This window comes from Vanrija pseudolonga, chromosome 7 (assembly GCF_020906515.1).
Source record: "Vanrija pseudolonga chromosome 7, complete sequence".
Lineage (NCBI taxonomy): Eukaryota > Fungi > Basidiomycota > Tremellomycetes > Trichosporonales > Trichosporonaceae > Vanrija > Vanrija pseudolonga.
Genome location: NC_085855.1, coordinates 1,103,879 through 1,122,265, shown reverse-complemented (window position 1 = coordinate 1,122,265; position 18,387 = coordinate 1,103,879). Strand labels below are relative to the sequence as shown.

The 18,387-nt window shown below is 62.9% G+C and overlaps 9 protein-coding genes across 9 annotated transcripts; 1 reads left to right on the top strand and 8 right to left on the bottom strand.

Annotated features, from left to right (window-relative positions):
- Positions 1-12: 12 nt before the first annotated feature.
- ALP1 (Basic amino-acid permease) lies at positions 13-1,727 on the bottom strand (the record flags this gene model as incomplete). The annotated part of the gene is made up of 9 exons (XM_062775855.1): positions 13-104; positions 141-230; positions 268-339; positions 386-542; positions 599-1,041; positions 1,094-1,288; positions 1,326-1,363; positions 1,403-1,546; positions 1,585-1,727. 9 exons carry the CDS (start codon positions 1,725-1,727, stop codon positions 13-15), a joined length of 1,374 nt encoding a protein of 457 aa, XP_062631839.1.
- Positions 1,728-1,900: 173 nt separating this feature from the next.
- Positions 1,901-2,213, bottom strand: aroP (Aromatic amino acid transport protein AroP; the record flags this gene model as incomplete). The annotated part of the gene is made up of 2 exons (XM_062775854.1): positions 1,901-1,948; positions 2,004-2,213. The coding sequence occupies 2 exons, from the start codon at positions 2,211-2,213 to the stop codon at positions 1,901-1,903; spliced, it is 258 nt and encodes an 85-aa protein (XP_062631838.1).
- Positions 2,214-5,019: 2,806 nt separating this feature from the next.
- On the top strand, positions 5,020-5,688 carry LOC62_07G009297 (uncharacterized protein; the record flags this gene model as incomplete). The annotated part of the gene is made up of 3 exons (XM_062775853.1): positions 5,020-5,197; positions 5,247-5,564; positions 5,618-5,688. The coding sequence occupies 3 exons, from the start codon at positions 5,020-5,022 to the stop codon at positions 5,686-5,688; spliced, it is 567 nt and encodes a 188-aa protein (XP_062631837.1).
- A 179-nt stretch (positions 5,689-5,867) lies between these two features.
- Positions 5,868-7,058, bottom strand: LOC62_07G009296 (uncharacterized protein; the record flags this gene model as incomplete). The annotated part of the gene is made up of 3 exons (XM_062775852.1): positions 5,868-5,953; positions 6,013-6,530; positions 6,664-7,058. 3 exons carry the CDS (start codon positions 7,056-7,058, stop codon positions 5,868-5,870), a joined length of 999 nt encoding a protein of 332 aa, XP_062631836.1.
- Positions 7,059-7,943: 885 nt separating this feature from the next.
- Positions 7,944-11,745, bottom strand: foxi1e (Forkhead box protein I1-ema). Its single transcript, XM_062775851.1, has 5 exons — positions 11,259-11,745; positions 10,904-10,984; positions 10,233-10,639; positions 8,822-10,177; positions 7,944-8,767 (listed from the first exon to the last, which is right to left on the bottom strand). The coding sequence occupies exons 1-5, from the start codon at positions 11,283-11,285 to the stop codon at positions 8,506-8,508; spliced, it is 2,133 nt and encodes a 710-aa protein (XP_062631835.1). The 5' UTR covers positions 11,286-11,745; the 3' UTR covers positions 7,944-8,505.
- Positions 11,746-12,154: 409 nt separating this feature from the next.
- Positions 12,155-13,928, bottom strand: LOC62_07G009294 (uncharacterized protein). Its single transcript, XM_062775850.1, has 7 exons — positions 13,815-13,928; positions 13,475-13,557; positions 13,279-13,422; positions 12,886-13,210; positions 12,778-12,846; positions 12,547-12,665; positions 12,155-12,508 (listed from the first exon to the last, which is right to left on the bottom strand). The coding sequence occupies exons 1-7, from the start codon at positions 13,900-13,902 to the stop codon at positions 12,470-12,472; spliced, it is 867 nt and encodes a 288-aa protein (XP_062631834.1). The 5' UTR covers positions 13,903-13,928; the 3' UTR covers positions 12,155-12,469.
- Positions 13,929-14,347: 419 nt separating this feature from the next.
- On the bottom strand, positions 14,348-15,441 carry LOC62_07G009293 (uncharacterized protein; the record flags this gene model as incomplete). Its single annotated transcript, XM_062775849.1, has 3 exons — positions 14,348-14,415; positions 14,481-14,974; positions 15,026-15,441. 3 exons carry the CDS (start codon positions 15,439-15,441, stop codon positions 14,348-14,350), a joined length of 978 nt encoding a protein of 325 aa, XP_062631833.1.
- A 273-nt stretch (positions 15,442-15,714) lies between these two features.
- On the bottom strand, positions 15,715-16,749 carry LOC62_07G009292 (uncharacterized protein; the record flags this gene model as incomplete). The annotated part of the gene is made up of 3 exons (XM_062775848.1): positions 15,715-15,791; positions 15,841-16,427; positions 16,463-16,749. The coding sequence occupies 3 exons, from the start codon at positions 16,747-16,749 to the stop codon at positions 15,715-15,717; spliced, it is 951 nt and encodes a 316-aa protein (XP_062631832.1).
- Positions 16,750-17,093: 344 nt separating this feature from the next.
- Positions 17,094-18,146, bottom strand: LOC62_07G009291 (uncharacterized protein; the record flags this gene model as incomplete). Its single annotated transcript, XM_062775847.1, has 3 exons — positions 17,094-17,149; positions 17,197-17,714; positions 17,773-18,146. 3 exons carry the CDS (start codon positions 18,144-18,146, stop codon positions 17,094-17,096), a joined length of 948 nt encoding a protein of 315 aa, XP_062631831.1.
- Between the last annotated feature and the right edge of the window lie 241 nt (positions 18,147-18,387).

Sequence of the window (18,387 nt, the reverse complement as noted above, 5' to 3'; positions counted from 1 at the left end):
GTGGCAGTTGCCTCAGGTGAAGAACACGCTAATATTCTGCCACCACTTCTGCTCGCCGGGACTGTACACAAGAAGCTCATCCTTGAGCCTGGATCCGGTGTAAACTGGGGTCAGCTGCGTGCTCCGGGAATGCAACTCACTATCAACTTCGTCAAGGGGCATGATTCGAGACTTGGAGTAGACCTTGCGAAGGCCATACGCAACGGGGAAAAGCACGACGGGGAGGTAGTCTGTTTGTGTCAGCGCTGGTAAAAGCAAGTCGCTCACATGTCAACAGGGCGGCGACGTCAAAGTCGTGAGGGCGGAAGAAGGCTGTCCAACCAGAAAACACGGCGATGACTGGGATGGATGTTAGTGGCGTTTCAACAAGCAGAGCTAAACTCACCTGGGATGGTGGCAATGACGACCCAGGCGCCAAACCGAGCATAGTTTGAGCGGAAGGGAAGGGTCGAGCGGTCGACGTGATTGATCTCCAGGATGCTCCTGAAGCGGAGGTATGTGATGGAGATGGTTGTGAAGACGATCAGACCGGAGGTACCGACCTGCAGGGCGTGGTTAGCGACTAGGGAAGTATTAGTCGCCAGAGCGTGACACTCACCAGACTAGCAAACCAATTGAAAACCTTGTGAGCGTTATAGTCGACGGTCATGAGGGCGAGGAGGCCGGCCGTGGCGGCGGTGCAGACAGCCACATAGGGCATACCGCGGCGCGAGGACCTGAGGAAGACCTTGGGCAGGCCGCCCTGCTTGGCAAGCGAGTAGATGGTACGCGAGGCGACGTAGATGTCGGCGTTGGCAGCAGACCAGGCTGAGAGGAGAATCGCGGCGTTGATAACATGCGGGAGGGTCGTGTACCCGACCCTCATGATGGCGATGACAAACGGCGAGGCGCTGGCATCGGATGCTGAGCCGAGGCGGGGGTCATTGGAGGGACAGTTCAGGCCGAGGATGAACGTGCCAAGGATGTAGAAGACGCAGATTCGGAGGTAGATCTGCTTGATGGCGAGGGGGAGCGCCTTGGTGGGGTTTGCCGACTCGGCGGCTGGTCGCGTCAGCAACCCGGGCCGGCGGAGGTGAGATCAGTCTGTACCCACCAGTCAAGGCGACAATCTCCGTGCCGATGTAGCTGAACCCTGCCTGGGCGAACACGGCCCAGAAGCCGAGCCACTTGCCTCCCGCGCCCTTTATACCAAGGTAGTCGATGCCGAAGGTTCCCGGGTTGCGCCAGTACTCGAAACCTATGTAGTGGCCGTTGGGGCCGGCTCCGCAGTTGATGGCGATTCCGAGGACTGGGGTGAGCGGGAGAAGGTTTTGGGGCTGGCTTACCAATGAGGCCGATGATGGTGACGATCTTGATGCTGGTGCTGTCTGGTCAGCGGTTGTGCCACACGGGGACGACGCACAAGATGAACTCTGCCTCGCCAAAGACCGCCACTGGGAAGAGGTTGAGGGCGAGGATGAATCCGAGCGCGATGAGGATCCATACGGCGTTGCTGACCGTCTTGTCTGGGATCCAGTAGTTGACGAGCACTGCCACAGCCGAGAGCCTGGGGGGTAAGGTGGGTTTCAATGAGTGGCAACCTACTCAGCGGGACACGCCAGCACCCAGATGAGCGCATATGCCCATCCAACCGCGAAGCCGAGCGACTTGTCGACGAACCGAGAGGCATAGAGGACGTGACCACCTGCCAAAGGCATGTAGGCCGCCATCTCACCGAGGCCCTGCATGAGGCTGAAGTTAGAGGAGATGCATCCTTCAGCGGGGCCTTACCAGATCATGATGGCGCCGAAGATGGAGTAACCGAGAAGCAGGCCCAGCGGACCGGCCTTGCCCAGTGAGTCGCCAGTTCCTATGCTTCTATCAGCGACTGTGCTGCAGTATGTAGCCGTTGCCGAGGGCACTAACCAAGGAAGAGTCCAGTACCGAGGACGCCGCCCAATGCGATAAACTGGCATGGTCAGCTGATTAGCTGATGGTGGGTGTGGCTGCAATCTTTGGCGCACCGAGATGTGCCGTGGCTTGAGGCCACGCCTGAGGTGATCATCGTCAAGGGCGCTGTCACGGCGCCAACCGCGCGAGCTGCTGTTGCGCTTGCTGGAAGAGTTTGTCGGTGAACGGACCACGATATCAGGTTCAGGCGACTTGGCAACGTGAACCGGTGGATACGAGTAGTCGATATCAGGGAGGAACGAGCCTGCTTTGCTGGTCTCCATTGGTGGCGAGCGAGTAGTAGGGGTGAAGGGGGAGCGAGTGTGTCAATCAATAGTGGTGCCGGAGCGAGTGAGCGTTTGTGTCGTCGTCTGTAGCGAGGACAACTGGGGGCATTTCAAAGTGCTTAGAGGGGAAAGGGAATGGTCAGACGTGATAGCATGGCTGCACATAAGTATGATAGCAGCTGCCTGAGCGCAGCTCCTTGCATGTCAGCTGGCTGACAGGGAGGGAGAGCGAGGTTGAGAGGAGAATGAGCAGAGGCCGCGGCATCACGACGGCCTGAGCGGTGGATCATAGTGGGCTTTGCCGTCCAAGCGATCCATGGCCCAAAGTGGGACTGACGGCTGTGTCGGGGCAATATCTCCTTGCTTGCAGGCGTTGGTCGTTGGCTTTGCATGCAGGGTTTGAGGGGTGTAGGGTTCTGCAAGCCCGAGACTATCTGGCTCGTCGCATTCCGCGACACTCAGACAAGGGTGGGAGTGCGACAACGAGAAGCAAGTTTGGGAGACAGAGGCCAGCAGCCAACGTTTCAACGTCAGTGCACGCTGGCGGTGGTTGGTCGGCGCCCCGAGCGACCAAGTGCGACAGTGAGGAACGGGGGAGCCGGCCGGCATGGACGCTTGGCTCGCGCCTTTGTTCGTTCGCTCGCAGTTCGCGCGGTTCCATGGCGCAAGCAATCGCGACCATGGAAGGTATGGGGCTGTGGCTCGCGTGACCCGCTTATTTCGGTGGGATGCTTGAATGTTCAGGAGGGCAGCAGGAGCAGCGGCGCCGATGTCAGTCGCGTCGTCGTCAGTGGTTGTTGGGATCGCGGAAGAGGCGCGCACCACGCGGTGCCCTGGCTTGTTTAGGATCTTTAGCACGACGCCACTTGCCCAACGCGCGCTAGTTTCATCTTGAGACGGTTGTCGACGGCGTCGCACAACGCTGGGGATAACTGGGGTCCGCAGCAAGGGCACGCCGGCATGCTGGCGTCAGCTTGGCATCATCAGCAGCGCTGCTGCAGCAGCAGCGGCGTCAGTGGGGCGTCGGCGGCGGTGGCGGCGTACGCACGCAGAGCGAGTCCATACTCGCGCCCCCTCCCGCCTGCTCGCTTGCGCATAGGCCACCGGCCCACCGACGACTGGCAGCCAGTGAGAGTGGGCGAGTGCACAGGGCACTTGTGATGGCGCCATCGGGCGTTACGCTCCGGATATCAGAGATCACACAGAGAGAGATGTCTCGGCGTCGTATGTTTGGTTGAGCGAGCGAGCCAGGCGGAGAAACGGGGGTGGGCGAGGAGATAGATTGTTGCGTTGCGGCAAAGTGTGGAATGCGGGGGAAGCAAGGGTCGACGGGGATGGGACGAGGGTATCCATCGGGGGATGCAAGGAGCCCCCCGGGCATCTCCTGCTGCTTCTTGCCGTACCACACACGCATGCTGTGCTTTCTTGGAATCAGCGGGCGGCACCGAGGCTAGTCGAGACAGCGACGGCGATGAGTGTAGTGAGTTAGTCAAAGTTTGCGGCCAATGTCGTCGTTGCGACTATTCTCGGCCCGCGCATGCCACTTGGCTTCTGCTAGCCTCGACCACACCATGCGTGACATCGATAAGAGCACGGCTAGAGCACCGCTGGAGCACGGCTAGAGCCCGGCAGTCGACGGCCTGGTGACTCGCGCATACTGCAATCCGGCGCCATCGCCGTCGGTCCGAGCAGGGCCCGCGCCGTGGTGGTACATGGCGAGCACTATCGGTGCTCCGGTGTAGTCGCCGTGGACTTTCTAGCCCGTGTTGCACTTGTCGTCGCTGTTGTTGTTCGGGACTTGCGTGGCATCGACGTTGGTTGGTTGCTGCGACCTCCTTTTTCGCTTCGCTGTCAAGTTGACAGACACGACGACCGACAGAGATGCAACCAACGACCCACAACGGCTGCCTCGCCAAGTCGACTGGCAACTGCATCCAACCCACCCCACCCCCCGCCACGCACACACGCACGCACAAGAGGAATACCACGCCGTAACAACGGTCCACCCGCGCTCACGACGCCGTAAGCTCGCCTCGGAGAGGTACCTTTTGCGCGTCCGCCCATTGACCTGGAACATGGAAAGGCAAGGGCGGGTGTCGCCAGGGCGACGGCGACAGGCGCCTAGCGGAGAACAGGCGCGTGTCGTCGCGATGTTGAGTCAGTCGACGGGGAGCTGCTCCTTGACGACCACTTGACGACGCGACACGTGAGTAGGTGTTCTCACAAACTCAAGGCCTCAAGGCCCTCCACAGGCCCCAGTCGCTCGGCGACCCCCCTTCTTCGGGATCGGGATGAGAGCTGTGCATACGTGCGGAGAGGTGCACCAGCCTAGATTCGCCGGCATAGCAACAAGCTCAAGCACCACCCGCCGCCGACCGCGTCGTTCGGGAGTTCCTGATTTTGTAATATTACCTGGGGAACAAACCTTTGTGCGGTTCGCCCTGGGCAGCAACCCACTGGCGGCGGCGTCTTGGCGGTGTACTTGCTTCGTGGGCTGAGAACATGTGCATGCGTGGAAGGTGCAGTCGGCGAAGAAGCGTAGGGGTACATGCGCCGTAGTGAGGCGGCCGCTGCTGTCATAGAGGAACGGCGGGACGATGGGCCGACGACTAACGCGCGCGATGGGGAACGGCGCGGCGCGGCGGTGCGGCGCCGCTTGCCTTCAGCCGAGCCGACTGACCAACTGACACGGCGACGGGGGTAGGACGCCGACTCCAGCGAGGCCAGCGAAGAAGCATATAAGCAGCTCGCGGCGCCCTCTGTGTCTCTCATCAACTCATCACCAACTCGTCAACTTATCAACATGAAGCTCGCTCTCCTCGTCTCTGCGCTTGCCGCCCTCGCTGCCCCCGCCGTCGCCCAGGTGCCCGACGCCTCGGCTGTCCGCCTCACGGGCGACTCGACGGCCGAGGACGTCGCGGGTACCAGCGCCGCGTCCAAGGCGATCCTGGACTACCACAACAACCTTCGCTCGCAGTGGAGTAAGTGGCGCGTCGTGACCCGCAGTTGCGCTCGCTGACGCTCGCGCAGGCGCGCCCGCCGTCCAGTGGGACGCCGGCCTCGCCAAGCAGGCGCAGGACGCGGTCAACACGTGCCAGGTGGGCGGGAACCAGAATCTCGGCTGGCAGACGTGGTACTGGGCCGGGAGCTGGGGCTCGCGCCCGCGCTTCACGGCCACCGAGGCCAGCGCGTACTGGGCGCGCGGGGCGGACGCGCACAAGACGGGCGGCGGGAGCAACACCGACTCGTTCGCCATCGGCGTGTGGAAGAACCAGGAGGCCGTCGGGTGTGCCTGGAAGTCGGGCTGCAAGCGCGGCGACTGGAACGGCCCGACCATGACCTGGCTGTGTGAGTGGGGTGGGGCGTGGGGTGAGGGTGAGGGCATTGCTGACGCCACATAGGCCTCTACGACAACCAGTGGGACGGCTCCGACGCCAACGCCAAGGAGAACGTCGGCCCCTTCAAGGGCTAAGCAGGCTGTAGTATGGACAATGCATGGACATGATGCGGCGTGCGGGGCGTTGCTGTGGTGGTGGTTATAGTGTCGCGGTGTGGTGGTCGTCGAGGTGGCGGCTTGGCATTGTGGCGGCGGTCGAGTGGCCTCGGGTCGTCGTGTCGCGCCGTCGCCGCCGTCGTCGTACACCCACCGCCCTACGCCCGATGCTGCGACCGGTTCGTCTCCTTGCTCGAGCGGCGCGACTCGGGCGCCATAGACTTCCACACCAGGGCTTTACCATCTACGTGGCGGGGTCAGCGGCCTCGCTCCTCACCTTCCACCGTATGCCACCCCACCCACCCTTGTATGTCACCTTGATCCCGCGCGTGTCCTCGAACAGCTCCCCGCCGACGCTGAGCGCCGCGATCGCCATAAGAATCTTCAACACGTCCGCGCCGATCATGTCCACGTCGGCGGCCTTGAATTTGAACAGGTTGAGCGTGCGGCCCCAGTTTGGCAGGTCGGCGAGCACGACGGCCCACATGCGCTCCGATTCCATGTCGTGGGCTAGGCGGAGGAGCGCAACCAAGTCCCGGCCGACAGACAGCCGGCTGACAATCTCGACGCTCTGGCTCACAATCTTGGCGCCGAGCACGCTCGCCAAGTCGCCGAGCTTGTATTTCGTCGCGAGGCGGAAGCCGACCAGGTACTCGTGCACGTCGGGCACCCACCCGGGCTCCCACATGCCCGCGGTCACCACGCTCGCCAGCTTGAACAGCCGCAGGAAGATGCTGAGCTCGCCCACGCTGTCGTCGAGGTACAGCGCGCACGGGGACGAGCTGCGGACGTACTCGCCTACGAGGGAGTCGAAGACTGCGCTGCGGGGTGTAAGCGGCGCGGCGCCGAGCGGAGCGAGGTGCCGCGGGGTGGGGCGGTATCCACCCATCTCACTGCCACACCACCATCACCCCACGACCGTGGCAACGGCGAGCCGTCGCCACTCCCACTCACCTAGCAACACACATCAAATGCCCATTAACCTTGAACCCGACGGCCGCCTCGCCGCTCCCGACGACCACCAACAGCCGGCCATCATGCACAAAGTCCTCATGGAGCGCCATCGAGTCGGACGCCCAGCGCGTGCCGAAAGGGCGCGGCTTGTCGTCGAGGAACGCCATGGCCGGGGAAGGCCACGAGAGCGGGGTGTATCGGCCGCCGCTGTTGCCTGCCGCGCGGCCGATCGACCCCGAGTCGTGCGTCGCGGGCAGACCGGGGAGCGTGGCTGGCGCTGGGGTGCCGTTGCGCCCTGCTCTTGCCGGGCTCTCGAGGAGCAGCGGTGGCGACGATGGCGAGAGGGAGAGGGACAGCGGCTCGGGGGCACGCTTGTGCTGTTGGCGCGGCGGCATGGACGGGGCGCACACTTTGAGATGTAGCGGTGGTGTAGGCTAGTGGCCAATGCCAAAGCTAGCTAGCTGGTCATCTCGTGCGTGCGCTGCTCGACGTGGAGCGAGTGGGTGGGTGGGTGAGAGCCAAAGGACGTGTGTGTGGGAGGGGGCGGCGAGCCGGCCGGCGGCGTCACGGCGTCGATGGCGCAGGCAGCTGGTGTGCCTTTGCTGCTACCATTCCTTCCAGCCAGCCTGCAGCGATCTGAACAGCGTGGGCGCGGTCAAAGGCCTTGTGTGGTGGTGGGCTCTACGGGCGCTGAGTTAGCATTCATCGATGCACCGCCAGCTGCGCGTGGCAGTGGACGACGCACGCGGATGGGCTGCGGGCGCGGCGCGGCGCGGCGCAGCGTGACATGTCGCAGAGTGAGACACCCTCTGGCTCGCGGCTCGTTTCATGTCTTGCTTGAGTTAAGCAGCCAAGTAGGATCTTGGAGTCTAATGCTTTGGCCAGGGATGGCGCGCATGGTGGACCCCTTCTGAATGGTACACAAGGCCTGGCCATGCATGCTGTGACGTTGTTGTTATTGTTTGTTGACGTTGGCCCTACCCTCGGAGTCCACGACGACGGGCTGAAACGACGACGTGCGACGACCCTCATCAGTGTGGCGATCAACAACAATGCGGCTTCGGCGTGGCGGCGCGCGGCGTCGTCTAGAAGTCTGGCAGCTGGCGGCGGTCGGCGGGGGTGTGGGGCACACAAGACGGGTGATGGGCGCGCAGGGCATCCGTCCTCATGCACACGTGTAGTCATGCACACCTGCACACGGGCCGTAGCCACCACGGCTCCTCGTCAGTAGCGCTCGCGACAGCCTGCCCACAACCTTGACACCCCCCCGGCCACACCCCTTCACTACAAATGCAAGTGCATAATCGCAACAAATCGTGGGGGGACGCACGACGCGTCTGGCTCGTAACACCCCCAACCAACCAAAGAGAGGAAGAGTAAAAAAGATGACGACAAGGGGTGACAGTGTGTGGGGTTTTTCTGTTTTCCAGAGTTGAAGTCTTCTGCCCGTGGGTTTCCGTTGCACTCGTCTGCTTGCCTGCACGCGCACGCTCGCTGCTGCACAACAATCAGATCGGCCTGGTGTGGTGTCGATTCGTGTCGACAATTGTGGGAGCTCCCAAGGCGCTGCTTTCATATTACAGCGCCATCCAGGACGATAGGCATGACGTCAGGCGCTAGCCGGAATATAGGGTAGTAGGTTGTAGAGTCAAGTGAAGGTTGTGGCCGAGCGGATCGAGAGGGCCAGATAGAGAGAGAGAGAGCGAGAGATAGCCGAACCAAAGATAAGGCTGTGTAGATTGGTCAAGGCGAGTGGGGGCTACAGGGGTTCGAGTAACAATCCGTGGGGTACGGCGATCAAGGGCGGGTAGGGGCGAGGAGGGGCGATCCGCACGTGTCGCACTATTGCGACTCGGCAATCGGGTGCGGCTGCGTCTGCGGATACAAAGGGGGCGGCTGGGTCGGGGGCGCAGGCGTGCTGGCGGTGCTCGTCGCATTACTGGCATCGTCGAGCACAGGAGGACCATCCTTGAGACGCTTGGCCTTGGCCTTGCGTCCAGGTCGTCCCTCGTCGGGCACACCAGCCTGCACGGTCCACCAGCCACCCTTGCCGCCAGAGTCGTCGGGTTGCCCGTCTGCCTTGTTGACACGAACAAACATTTTCCTGGGAATCGTTATCAGCACATGAGATAACACAACGGATCGGCAAACAACTTACTTGAGGGAGAGATTGTGCCTGATAGAGTTTTGCCAACCAGCCGTCTTCTTCTCGTCGAGCGTCTTGAAGAAGGGGAAGCGGTCGGCGATGCTCGAGTAGATCTGTGCCAGCTGCAGTTTCCTGTCCGGCGCGGCGTCAATAGCGTGACGGATCATTTCATGATATGGGTAAGGTGGCTTGCAGTCGACGCCGGGGAATTGACCTTGGGACGACGTTGGGAGTTCGTTGACCTTGCGACCAGTGGTCTTGGGCTGCGGTGGGCCAACCGAGGGACCGGCCAACTGGACCGACTCGGAGATGACCGAGAGTTGGGACGCCGTCGAGCTGGCCGGGCCACGACGTGTGGGCCACGACCCGCTACCCAAGGCAGCGAGCTGCGAAGCAGCCGACTCTTCAGATACGAGCGGTGAGACGGGCTCCTCATCGCCGGACGGCGGGCTGCGCTGCATGCTCTCGCGGGCAGAGAGTATGGACAGGCCGCCAATCTGAGGCGAAACCGTTCCTCGTACTGATTGCGATCGTCGCTGGTCGATACCGATAGGCACTGGTCTGTTGTACATGAAGTCGTGGGTGGTGGAACCAGCAATAGTACGGCGGCGCTTGTGGCCTCGCTCCTGTTTGGATAACACAGAGTTGAGAGGGCTGCCCTCGACGGCCTCGGCGGCGTTGAGCAGCTCTTGGAGGGCGTCGGGAGTTGATGCCCGGCGACGTTGGCCACGGTCTGGTGACTGGGACGCATGGCGCTTGCGGGTCGCCGCATGCTGATATGGGCGGGAGGGCTGAGCGCCGTTGGCAGCGGCGTGGCCTAGTGGGAATGGCTCAATGTCGAGCGCACGGGGCTTGGCGACAGGTGTCCGAGTGACAATCTCGGCAAAGTCGTCAAGGACACTTCTCGCAGGCGTGTCGGGGAGCGCACGCCGGGTGCTGCTCGATACGGGGCTCATAAGAGACGAGTTTGTTGGGCTGCGGCTGGTGCCAGCACCGTTCGTGGCAGACTGGCCTGCAGAGTACGAAGCCGAGCCGAACACATCCGTTTCGATACGGTGCGGCGCACGTCCGCGCTCCCGAGCGAGCGCGCTTCCGCGCGACCTGCCGGGCGTCGCATCGTAGTCATCCTCCTCTGCAACATCGCGGCCGTGCCATGTGAGGCCGCGCATCATAGGAGGCTCCTGGGCATTGACATTGTCCGACTCCCACTCCGAGTGGGGGAAAGCGGCAAGGACGGCACGATGCAACTCGGCGAGGTCGGGGACGCGGGGGAAGCGTTCTTTTAACAGGCGTTCGACGTGGGCTAGTGACATGAAGGATGTCACCGGGGTGTGTGGTGGGGGTTGGTGGTGGAAGTTTGTCCTCAACCTGACACAGTGTCAATAACAAGCTCCAACTGCCACAACAATGGGGATCAACCAACCATGAGATGAGGTCCACGGAAGCACCATTTCGTAGCACCATCTTTGCTTCAAAGGCGGGTGCTAAAGGGCTGCTGCCGTTTAATTCTTCCTTGATCGTGGGGACGAGAGCCTCGTCGTCGTCAAAGAGCTTGCGGACGATGCGCGTACGTTCAGACGGAGCGCACTCTGAGCGCTGGTACTCTCCTGGGCGGTAAGGCGAGTGGGGGGTGTAGACGCCGCCGTAGCGAGAGGGAATGGCTGGTGCGAGGGCAGTTGCCGGGGTGGGTTCAAACGAGGGTGGGAGACGGGGTTGGGGGTGGTCTTGAGGAGAGAGGGACGAGTGTTTACGCGGTGACAAGGACTGTGGAGATGGTAGCACTCTGGATGCTGATGCTCCTTTTCTGGGTGAGGGCTGGCGGGTCGATGTCTACACAAACAACCACAGCCAACGGCAACAACAACAACAACAATAACAACAACAACCAGCCGGTGCAAGGCGGTGGAGGAGTAGATCGCCGGCAGAGTGCGGCGCGGAGCGATAGACGACGGTGGAAGGAAAGGGCACAGTCAGCGGGAGAGATGCAATTGTTGTGGTGGTGGTGGTGTGGACGCCGCCGCGGCCTCTGGTGCCGCAGGTACACCGGCGGCGGGGCAGCTGCGGGCACCACCACCACCACCGCTGCCAACTCACCTGGCTCGACCTATAGTTGCTCGTCAAGGCCGTCGTGATGCCAATGTCTGTTCCGGGTGTGCGCGGGTCTGCTGCTCCCTTCTGGATGCATCAGCTCTGTTGCTTTGCGGCGTGATGGAGGATGGATGACGGGGAGGGGGGTCGAAAAAGGACAGAGTAGGTGGGTGACCCCCAACCCAGCCCGATTGGGCGACGAAAACAACAATGTCCCGCGGGCCCAGCCTGGCGCTGAGCGAGCAGTGTTGCGAGCGACGCCTCTGACGCAGCAGCAACAGCCATGGGCTCAAGCAACAACAGAGCACGAGGGCAGTGGATGCTGCTGCTGCTGCTTGCTCAAGGATGCACAAATACTCACTCGGCTAGTGGTTCGAATGTCGACCATGGGTGTGGCTGGTGGACTTTGCCGGCGCTCGCTGGGACGCCGGTGGTGGTCGAGCAACAATGGCAAGGGGGAGCGAGTGTGGGCGAGATGGTAGAGCGAGTGTTTTGCTGGATGCTGCTGGGATGGCCAGCAGCGGGGCGGGCGATGGAAGGAGCGGAGTGGGTAGAAGGTAGTAGCGAGGGTGGGTGGGGGTTTTCTCCCGCCAACAGAGGCAGGCAGATGTCGTCGGCGCGAAACGATGGGCGACGAGGGCCGAGGCACAGGTGTGGTGTGGTTTTGCTACGTGCGTGTGTGCTCGAGTCGCGACGACTAGGAGCCAGTGCTTTGGGGGAGAGGGGAGGGGAGGAGAGGATGGGAGAGGAGGGGAGCTGTAGACGAGGTCGTTGTTGCTGAGAGTTGACCCCAGTTGTGGTGGGTTGGGTTAGGTGTGGGAGAGGAGAGAAGAGATCCAGGGTTGGGCCAGCCAGCCAGCAGGCAGCAGCCTACCGTTTGCCATATCAAGTCAACAAACGGCGGCTGGCTGGGCGGCGCGGGGCGGGGCCAAGCTGGTGGGATTTGTTTTGACACGTCAATGCATTTAGGACCTTTCATTCCAACTCGGGGGGGAAGGGTGACTAAACGGAGTTTCATAGGGCTATACATTGCAATCGAGTGCTGCGAGTAAACTTGTGTACAGGCAACGATGCTGCTCTCTTTGTGTGTGCACACTGCTACAGTTGGACGGCCAATGCATAGGAAATGACGGAGTGACAAGGTCACAGAGAGTGATACAATGGGTTTGTTGACAAGTGGGGTGGGGGGGGGGTGCAAGGGAAGGGAGGGGAGGGGGGCGGCGTAGGCCCAGGCTGGCTGGCTGGCTGGCTGGCTGGCTGGCTGGCTGGCTGGCTGGCTGGGGCTGGCAGAGTGACGACTGTTTTTGAGTTTTGACCAATTACGATTCGGCGGCACGATCTTAATCAATGAAAAAGTCGTCGCTCACCACAGCGCGGCCATCACAAAACCAGGGAAACGACGAGGAATGACACGAATTTTGAAGGGAAGCAAAAACAATGTAGCAACCCCTGGCTGGGTGGGTGCTGGCTGGCTGACGGAGAGCTTGTGCACCTCCACATTCGCAAACAAACAGCCCCCAGCCAGTGGCAGCAGCATATGCGAGGGCGCGACAAGGGTGTGTGTTTCGCAGACTAGCTGGGCGCCTCGTAGTCCTGGGAGAAGTCGATGCCCTAGAGAGGGTCAGTAGCGGCCAGCAGAGCGAACGTACAAATTGCTTCATGTGTGTGTTGGTGATCTTGAGCGCGCGGTTGCGCTTCTTCTTCTTCTTCTCCTGCGCCTTCTCCACCTTGGGCGGCGGGGCGGTGGCGGAGCTTGCCTTGAGGTCCTCTGTTGGCGGGGAGGTAGGAAGCAGAGGCGAGATGAGAAGGGCACACAGAGGGAGCGTTGTCAGCCAAGTCCACGCGCTGACGCCCACGCCCAGGTCCCCCGCCACACTCACGTTCTTCCAGAAGCTTAACGACGTCGTCGTCCTGCTCAATCTTGATGTCTGCCCAAGCAAAAATCATCTCTGCGGGGGAGTTAGCTAAGGAATTTTCTGCCAACTCACCATCATCGACCCTCGGCACTGTCCGGTTCCGTTCCTTGAGCTCGTCCCAGAAGATCATACGCCAGCGCTCCGGCCCACCGGCGTTGAGCTTTTCTCCCCACGCATTCTCGCGTCCCAGTGGAGGAAGAGGCGCGTCCTTCATCTTGCCCGTGAGCGAGCGGAGGATGAGGATCTGCCCATCATTCTCCAGGTTCTCGGTGTACGAGGCTAACTCTGGGCCGGGGAAGGCCTCGCGCAGCGTCTTGTACGGGATGCCGACGGTTGGGCGCGAGTGTGTGCGGATGTGCGAGCGGAGGTCCGATTGTGTGCGCAGAACGATCTCGGGCTGTGTGTGTTAGTGGACAGGACGGCTGGAGAAAGGCAAGTACAGCCTCAGGCCACAACCCTACAGACCTCATAAGTGTACACCTGGTTAGTCTCGTTAAACTTGACGCGCTCCTGCTTCTTGAGTAACTCGAGCACGACGCTAGCGTCGACGCCGGGGCTCTTCTCCATAATGTGGAAGTAGGCGTCCTGCGAGTTCATCGTGATGCGGTCCTGCGGGGGCTGTTAGCGGGGTGTTTCGGCGGTCAGAGTCCCGGCTACTCGCTTTCAGGTGATCACGCAGCTCGATGACGACGGTGCGTGGGTCGTTGAAGTTGTAGTGCGACCCGGAGGGCGTGCCGCCGAGGCCTGAAGAGTCAGTATTGTTCAGTAGACAAGGTCGGGCGTCGGGCGGTGCGGGGTGTCTGCTACTTCACTCGCAATCGATACTCTGTCACCAGGGCCACAAGCTCGTAGCAAGGCTGCTGCTCGCTCGACACGAGATCACAGCAACACTGCTTGCCTTTCACCACCAGCCCACAGCGAGTGTTTACACCTCGCCACCCGCTTCCCACTCTCACCCCCCGGCGCCGGCGTCCCTTTGGCCCAAGGCAGGCAGTACGAACCTCGTTGGCGCTTCACATCCTCGCTCTTGACGCTGCCGCTGGCGGGAGACGCGGTCCCGTACGGCGACTTGCGCTTGAGCTGGGACATGGTGGTCGTGTTGGTGGGAGAGTGTGAGAAGACAAGTTAGAGCAGACAGTTGAGTGCATTGTCTGGTCTGTTGAATGGCCGAGTGACGGAAGGGGCATACGAGCGGGGGTATTTCCGCGTGCATGTCGCGTGTGGGTGAGTCACGTGGGCCAAAGTGGAGGTGGTCCACTTGTCCGTGCATACATTACGGTGATGACGCAACTTGTTGACAAGTGACCACCAGTAGTGACAAGCGGGAACAACTGGGGCTGCACTACCGACCGACCGCACATGCCACACACCACTTGTCAAACATGCACTCGTTCATTGCTACAAGCCTCTACATACGCTACCATTGCGAACAAGAAACTGGTGGATCTCGGTGCGTTCCATGCGGCACATGCGCCACAGTGAGGTGAATCATGGGTCATCTGGGTGGGTTAGACACGAGTAAAAGCAACACCTACTAAAGGTTGGTGTCGGTGAAAATCTGCTGACCATGCGCCGCGGTGCGCATGACGAAGAAGAGTCCGGCTGGGGGTGTTAACTTGAAGCTCATGGTTCGTGGTGGGGTGTGTCCAAGACCCCACGCCACTCACTGGGATCACGCCCGACATTGCACTCGTCGAGCCGGCTCCACCCCAACGCGAGGAACGTGAGGACGCCGTAGGCCGAGACGCCCATGGTGCGGATATCCTCATCAGAGAGGTGGTTTGGGTGGATGGCGTCCTGGGGCCACACGAAGCGGATGTTGAAGATGAACCAGTGCCAGAGCTCTGCCGAGCGGATGTCGGCCGCAAAGCCGAGCATGCGGACAAGGTGGGCTTTCGCCGGCTGCGTGCCGAGCCCGGCGACGAGGTTGGCCGCGTTGAGGTACACGTACCCCGCGAGCGGGGTGCGGAGGTAGAGCTTTGCGCTGAACTGCTTGAGCAGGCGGTTGATCGCGATGCACTGCAGCAGCGAGAGGGTGAGCTTGTCGGGCTCGGTGGTGAGGAAGCGGAGGAAGGCGTGTACGTCGTCGGCCGGCTCGTCGAGGAAAACCTGGCCCTTGGGGGGCCGGTAGGCCGGCGTGCCGAGGGCGGCGAACGCGTCGCTGGGAGCCGGCGTGAGTGGTGGCGGCGGCGGCGTTACGCGATCCACTCACCATACCGTCCTCAGCGCAACAGAGTGGACCTTGAACCCGACCATCTGCTCCCCATCAGAGCAGACGAGCACGACGTCGCCGACCGCGTCAAAGTCGGGGTGGAGGGGGATCTTGTTGGAAGCGCGGTGCTGCGAGGGGTGCGGCGACGCGGACGAGGAGGGGAGGGAGAGGCGCCGCCCCGCGCGAGGGTTGAGCGGCGACGGCGCAGGCGGGAGGGAGCGGCGCGGACCGCCGCCGCCCTTGCCCCCCCTACGGGCCCCACCCTCGGCCAGCACGAGCGGGGGAAGGCTCTGCCGGCCGCGCTTGGCCGCCTTGGGCGCGGTCGGGGTCGGCGACGACGGCGCGGGGGTCGCGTTGGTGCTGACGGCCTCGGAGGGCTCTGAGCGCCGTGGGGTCCCGCTCCTTTCTGGCGGCATGGTGATGGGAGGAAGGATTGGAAGGGGGAGGGAGAGAAGGCAAGGTGGGTGGCGTGGGGGAGAGTGTTGACATGTAAACTGAGGCCTTGGTGGCAAGACGGATTTTCGACATGACTACGGGCGTAGCGTAGGCTGCTGCTCGCCACCTCCAACCACCATGCGCCCTGCCTTGCTCGACGTGCTCACACTATGCACCATCATCACATATGGGTATAACGGCACGACACCACTGTCCTCGATCTCACCGCCCTCGGCCACTCCCTGGATCATCACCTAGATCGCCACCCCGCATCTGCAGTACCCGCCCGTCGACGCCGGGCGCTCGGCAGCAGCGACGCTGACTTCGCCCTCTGGTCGTCGTCAGCGTCAGCCCAGCGCGGCCCCACACCACCCACTCACCATCAGAGTACATGATGCACAGCTCGTCGAGGTGGGAGAAGAGGCGCTGGCGCGAGCTCACGCTGGCCAGGATCGAGATGATGCTGAACAGGGTCGGGCCGAGCGCGGCCACGTCGTCGTCGCCAAACGCCCACGGATTGAGAATGTCGTGCCACCAGCGCTGGTTGCGCAGCCGGTCGCACACCTGCGTCCAGAGGTAGCTCGAGCACAGGTCGTGCGCGAGGCGGACGAGCGCAAAGACCTCGTCCTTTCCCGCTGCTTCGCCGACGCGGTCAACGATCGCGCCAGCGTTCAGCTCGATGTGAAAGTCGAGCACGGCGCGCGGGTACCACCCGTTGTACTTGTTCACGAGGCGGTGGATGCCGGCGTACTGCGCGACGCTGGGCTCGAACGTCGGGGGTGTAAGTGGTGCGGGGGCCGACCCGTGGCCCGCCGCGGCTGCCGTTGGTGCCGGCCGGACCGCGCCAAAGCGCAGCAGCCGCAGAAACGCGTGCATGTCGTGCGCCGAGTCGTCCACTTCAAGCCGGTACGACGTGGCGCCCTTTGTGAGGCTCGAGCCCGCGGACAGGAGGTGCACGAACAGCGGGCTGGCGTGAGACAAACGGCACCTGCTTCCACTCACCTCGCCATACACAGCATGCGCGAGCTGACGCGGAAGCCGACCGTGCCGTCGGGCTCGTCGCACACGATGAGGACGTCGCCCGCGCCGCAGAAGTCGGGGTGCAGCGCCACGATGCTCGTCTTGACCACCCGCGGCGAGGGGTTGGGATCCTTTACCACCTTGACGGGTGCGTCGCGGCTTGTGCGGCTGAAGCGCTGTGGGCTCGGGGTCGGGGGCGAGCGTGGTGCGGCGGCGGGGGCGGCGCCGTTGGTCGGGGTTACCGAGCCTGATGTGGGTGGGGAGGGCATGGTCGGTGACGGAGGAGACTTGAAGTGGTCGTCTTGTCGCTGGAGACACTCTGTGCGATGTTGACATCCGAGGTCGAGCAGAGCCAGACGTTGTTTTGCGAGGGCGTAGCTGAGCAGCATGGGTGCATGGGTGACGGTAACGTGTGGGACATGGATGTGCAGATGCCCGCCGTGTCCAAGTGTCAGTCAGTAGTCAGTGGGGTGTGGGTGAGCAAGTCGAGTCCAGAGCCAGCGTCGCCGCCCCGCCCAGCGTTACACGATGAACCCGATCTGCATCAATCTATCCCAGGCCTCGAAGCCTCGATGGCCTTGCGCTCGGTGCGCCGCCCCCGCCTCACCCCCACCTAGACGTAGTGGAGCGTCTTGGGATCCTTTGAGCGTACCACGGCGGTACGGCCATCTGAACTCGTCAGCGTCGCACGGAGGTACCACCCGCGCCGCCCTCACCCTCGGGATAAACCACGCGCAGACTTGCGATACCATCTCCAAACGTCGAGTTGAGCGCCTCAAGCGCGAGGAGCACATCAAACGTGCCCGCGCCGAGCTCGGTATAGTCCTCGGTGCCGAGGCGCCACGGATTGGCATGCGGGCCCCAGTTGCCGGCGTATCGCAGGGCCGTCTCCCACAGCTTGGCGGAGCGCGCCTCCTGCGCGAGCCGGAAAAAGTTGTACATGTCGTCGCGGGTGAGCGTCTGGCCCTTGGCCCCGGACAGGGGGTACACCAGGTCGAACGCCTTGTCCTCGGCGCGCGCGACCAGCATGCTGCGGTAGAGCACGCGCACGCGGTAGCGCTCGTACAGGCGCAGCAGGGCCAGGTACTCTGCCAGCGTGTGCGGCTGCTCTGGCGGGCGCGGGACGAGGCCGCGCGTCAGCGCGTTGAGGAGCAGGTGGACCTCGGCGGCGCTCTCGCCTACGCTCAGCTGCCGCGACGGGCCAAGTTGGGGGAGGTAGTCGCGGATCTGTTCGCTGGGTGTGCGTCAGCTCTGCCACGGCGAGTAGGCACGGCACAGCAACTGCTACCCACCTCGCGCGCCCCAACGCGCTCGACTTGACACGGAAGCCTACGAGCCCCTGCCCCTCACCCCGCGCGAGGATGGTCACGTCCCCAGTCGTGTACTGCGGGTGGATGGTGACGCCCGGTGGTGGCGACGGGAGCGGCGGCGAGGGCTTGTCCAGCGACGACGACGTGGTGCGCGCCATCGACTGGGCGCGGGACAGAGGCGGCTGCGCGGTGCCCGGGCTGGCCGACGGGCTGGTGGCTGTGGTCGTCGGGCTTGCCGCCGTCGTCGTCGCGGCGCTCGGAAGCGCCGAGCCTGACGCGGCAGCCGTGGGTGGCGTGGGCAGGCTGCGCGTACGCTGCTGCTGCTGCTGCTGCTGCGCGTGGGACGCGAGGCCCATAGTGGGTTGGGGTGGGTTGGTGAAGCAAGCAGAGGCGAGGGCCATTGTGTTCCAGCTACTGATTGTGCCTGTGCGCGTGGGCACCTTCGCGCGGCGGTCGCGCCGCTTATCGAGGCAGGAGACCCACGTGGCGCGGCGCTGCGCAGCGCTGCTGTCGGCCTATGAAGCCTACGTGCATGTATGCGTGCGTGCGCAGCGTCGTGCTCTCGGCGTCATGGTGAAGGGCGGTGTGAAGGAGGAG

Coding starts and splice junctions, on each gene's coding strand:
- LOC62_07G009294 (XM_062775850.1), bottom strand. CDS start 13,902: ATGTCCCAGCTCAAGCGCAAGTCGCCGTACGGGACCGCGTCTCCCGCC. Junction 12,847..12,885: donor AGTGCCGAGGGTCGATGATG/GTGAGTTGGCAG, acceptor ACTCCCCCGCAG/AGATGATTTTTGCTTGGGCA. Junction 12,509..12,546: donor ACACACACATGAAGCAATTT/GTACGTTCGCTC, acceptor GACCCTCTCTAG/GGCATCGACTTCTCCCAGGA.
- foxi1e (XM_062775851.1), bottom strand. CDS start 11,285: ATGGTCGACATTCGAACCACTAGCCGA. Junction 10,985..11,258: donor ACATTCGAACCACTAGCCGA/GTGAGTATTTGT, acceptor TGATGCATCCAG/AAGGGAGCAGCAGACCCGCG. Junction 10,178..10,232: donor TCCGTGGACCTCATCTCATG/GTTGGTTGATCC, acceptor ACACTGTGTCAG/GTTGAGGACAAACTTCCACC.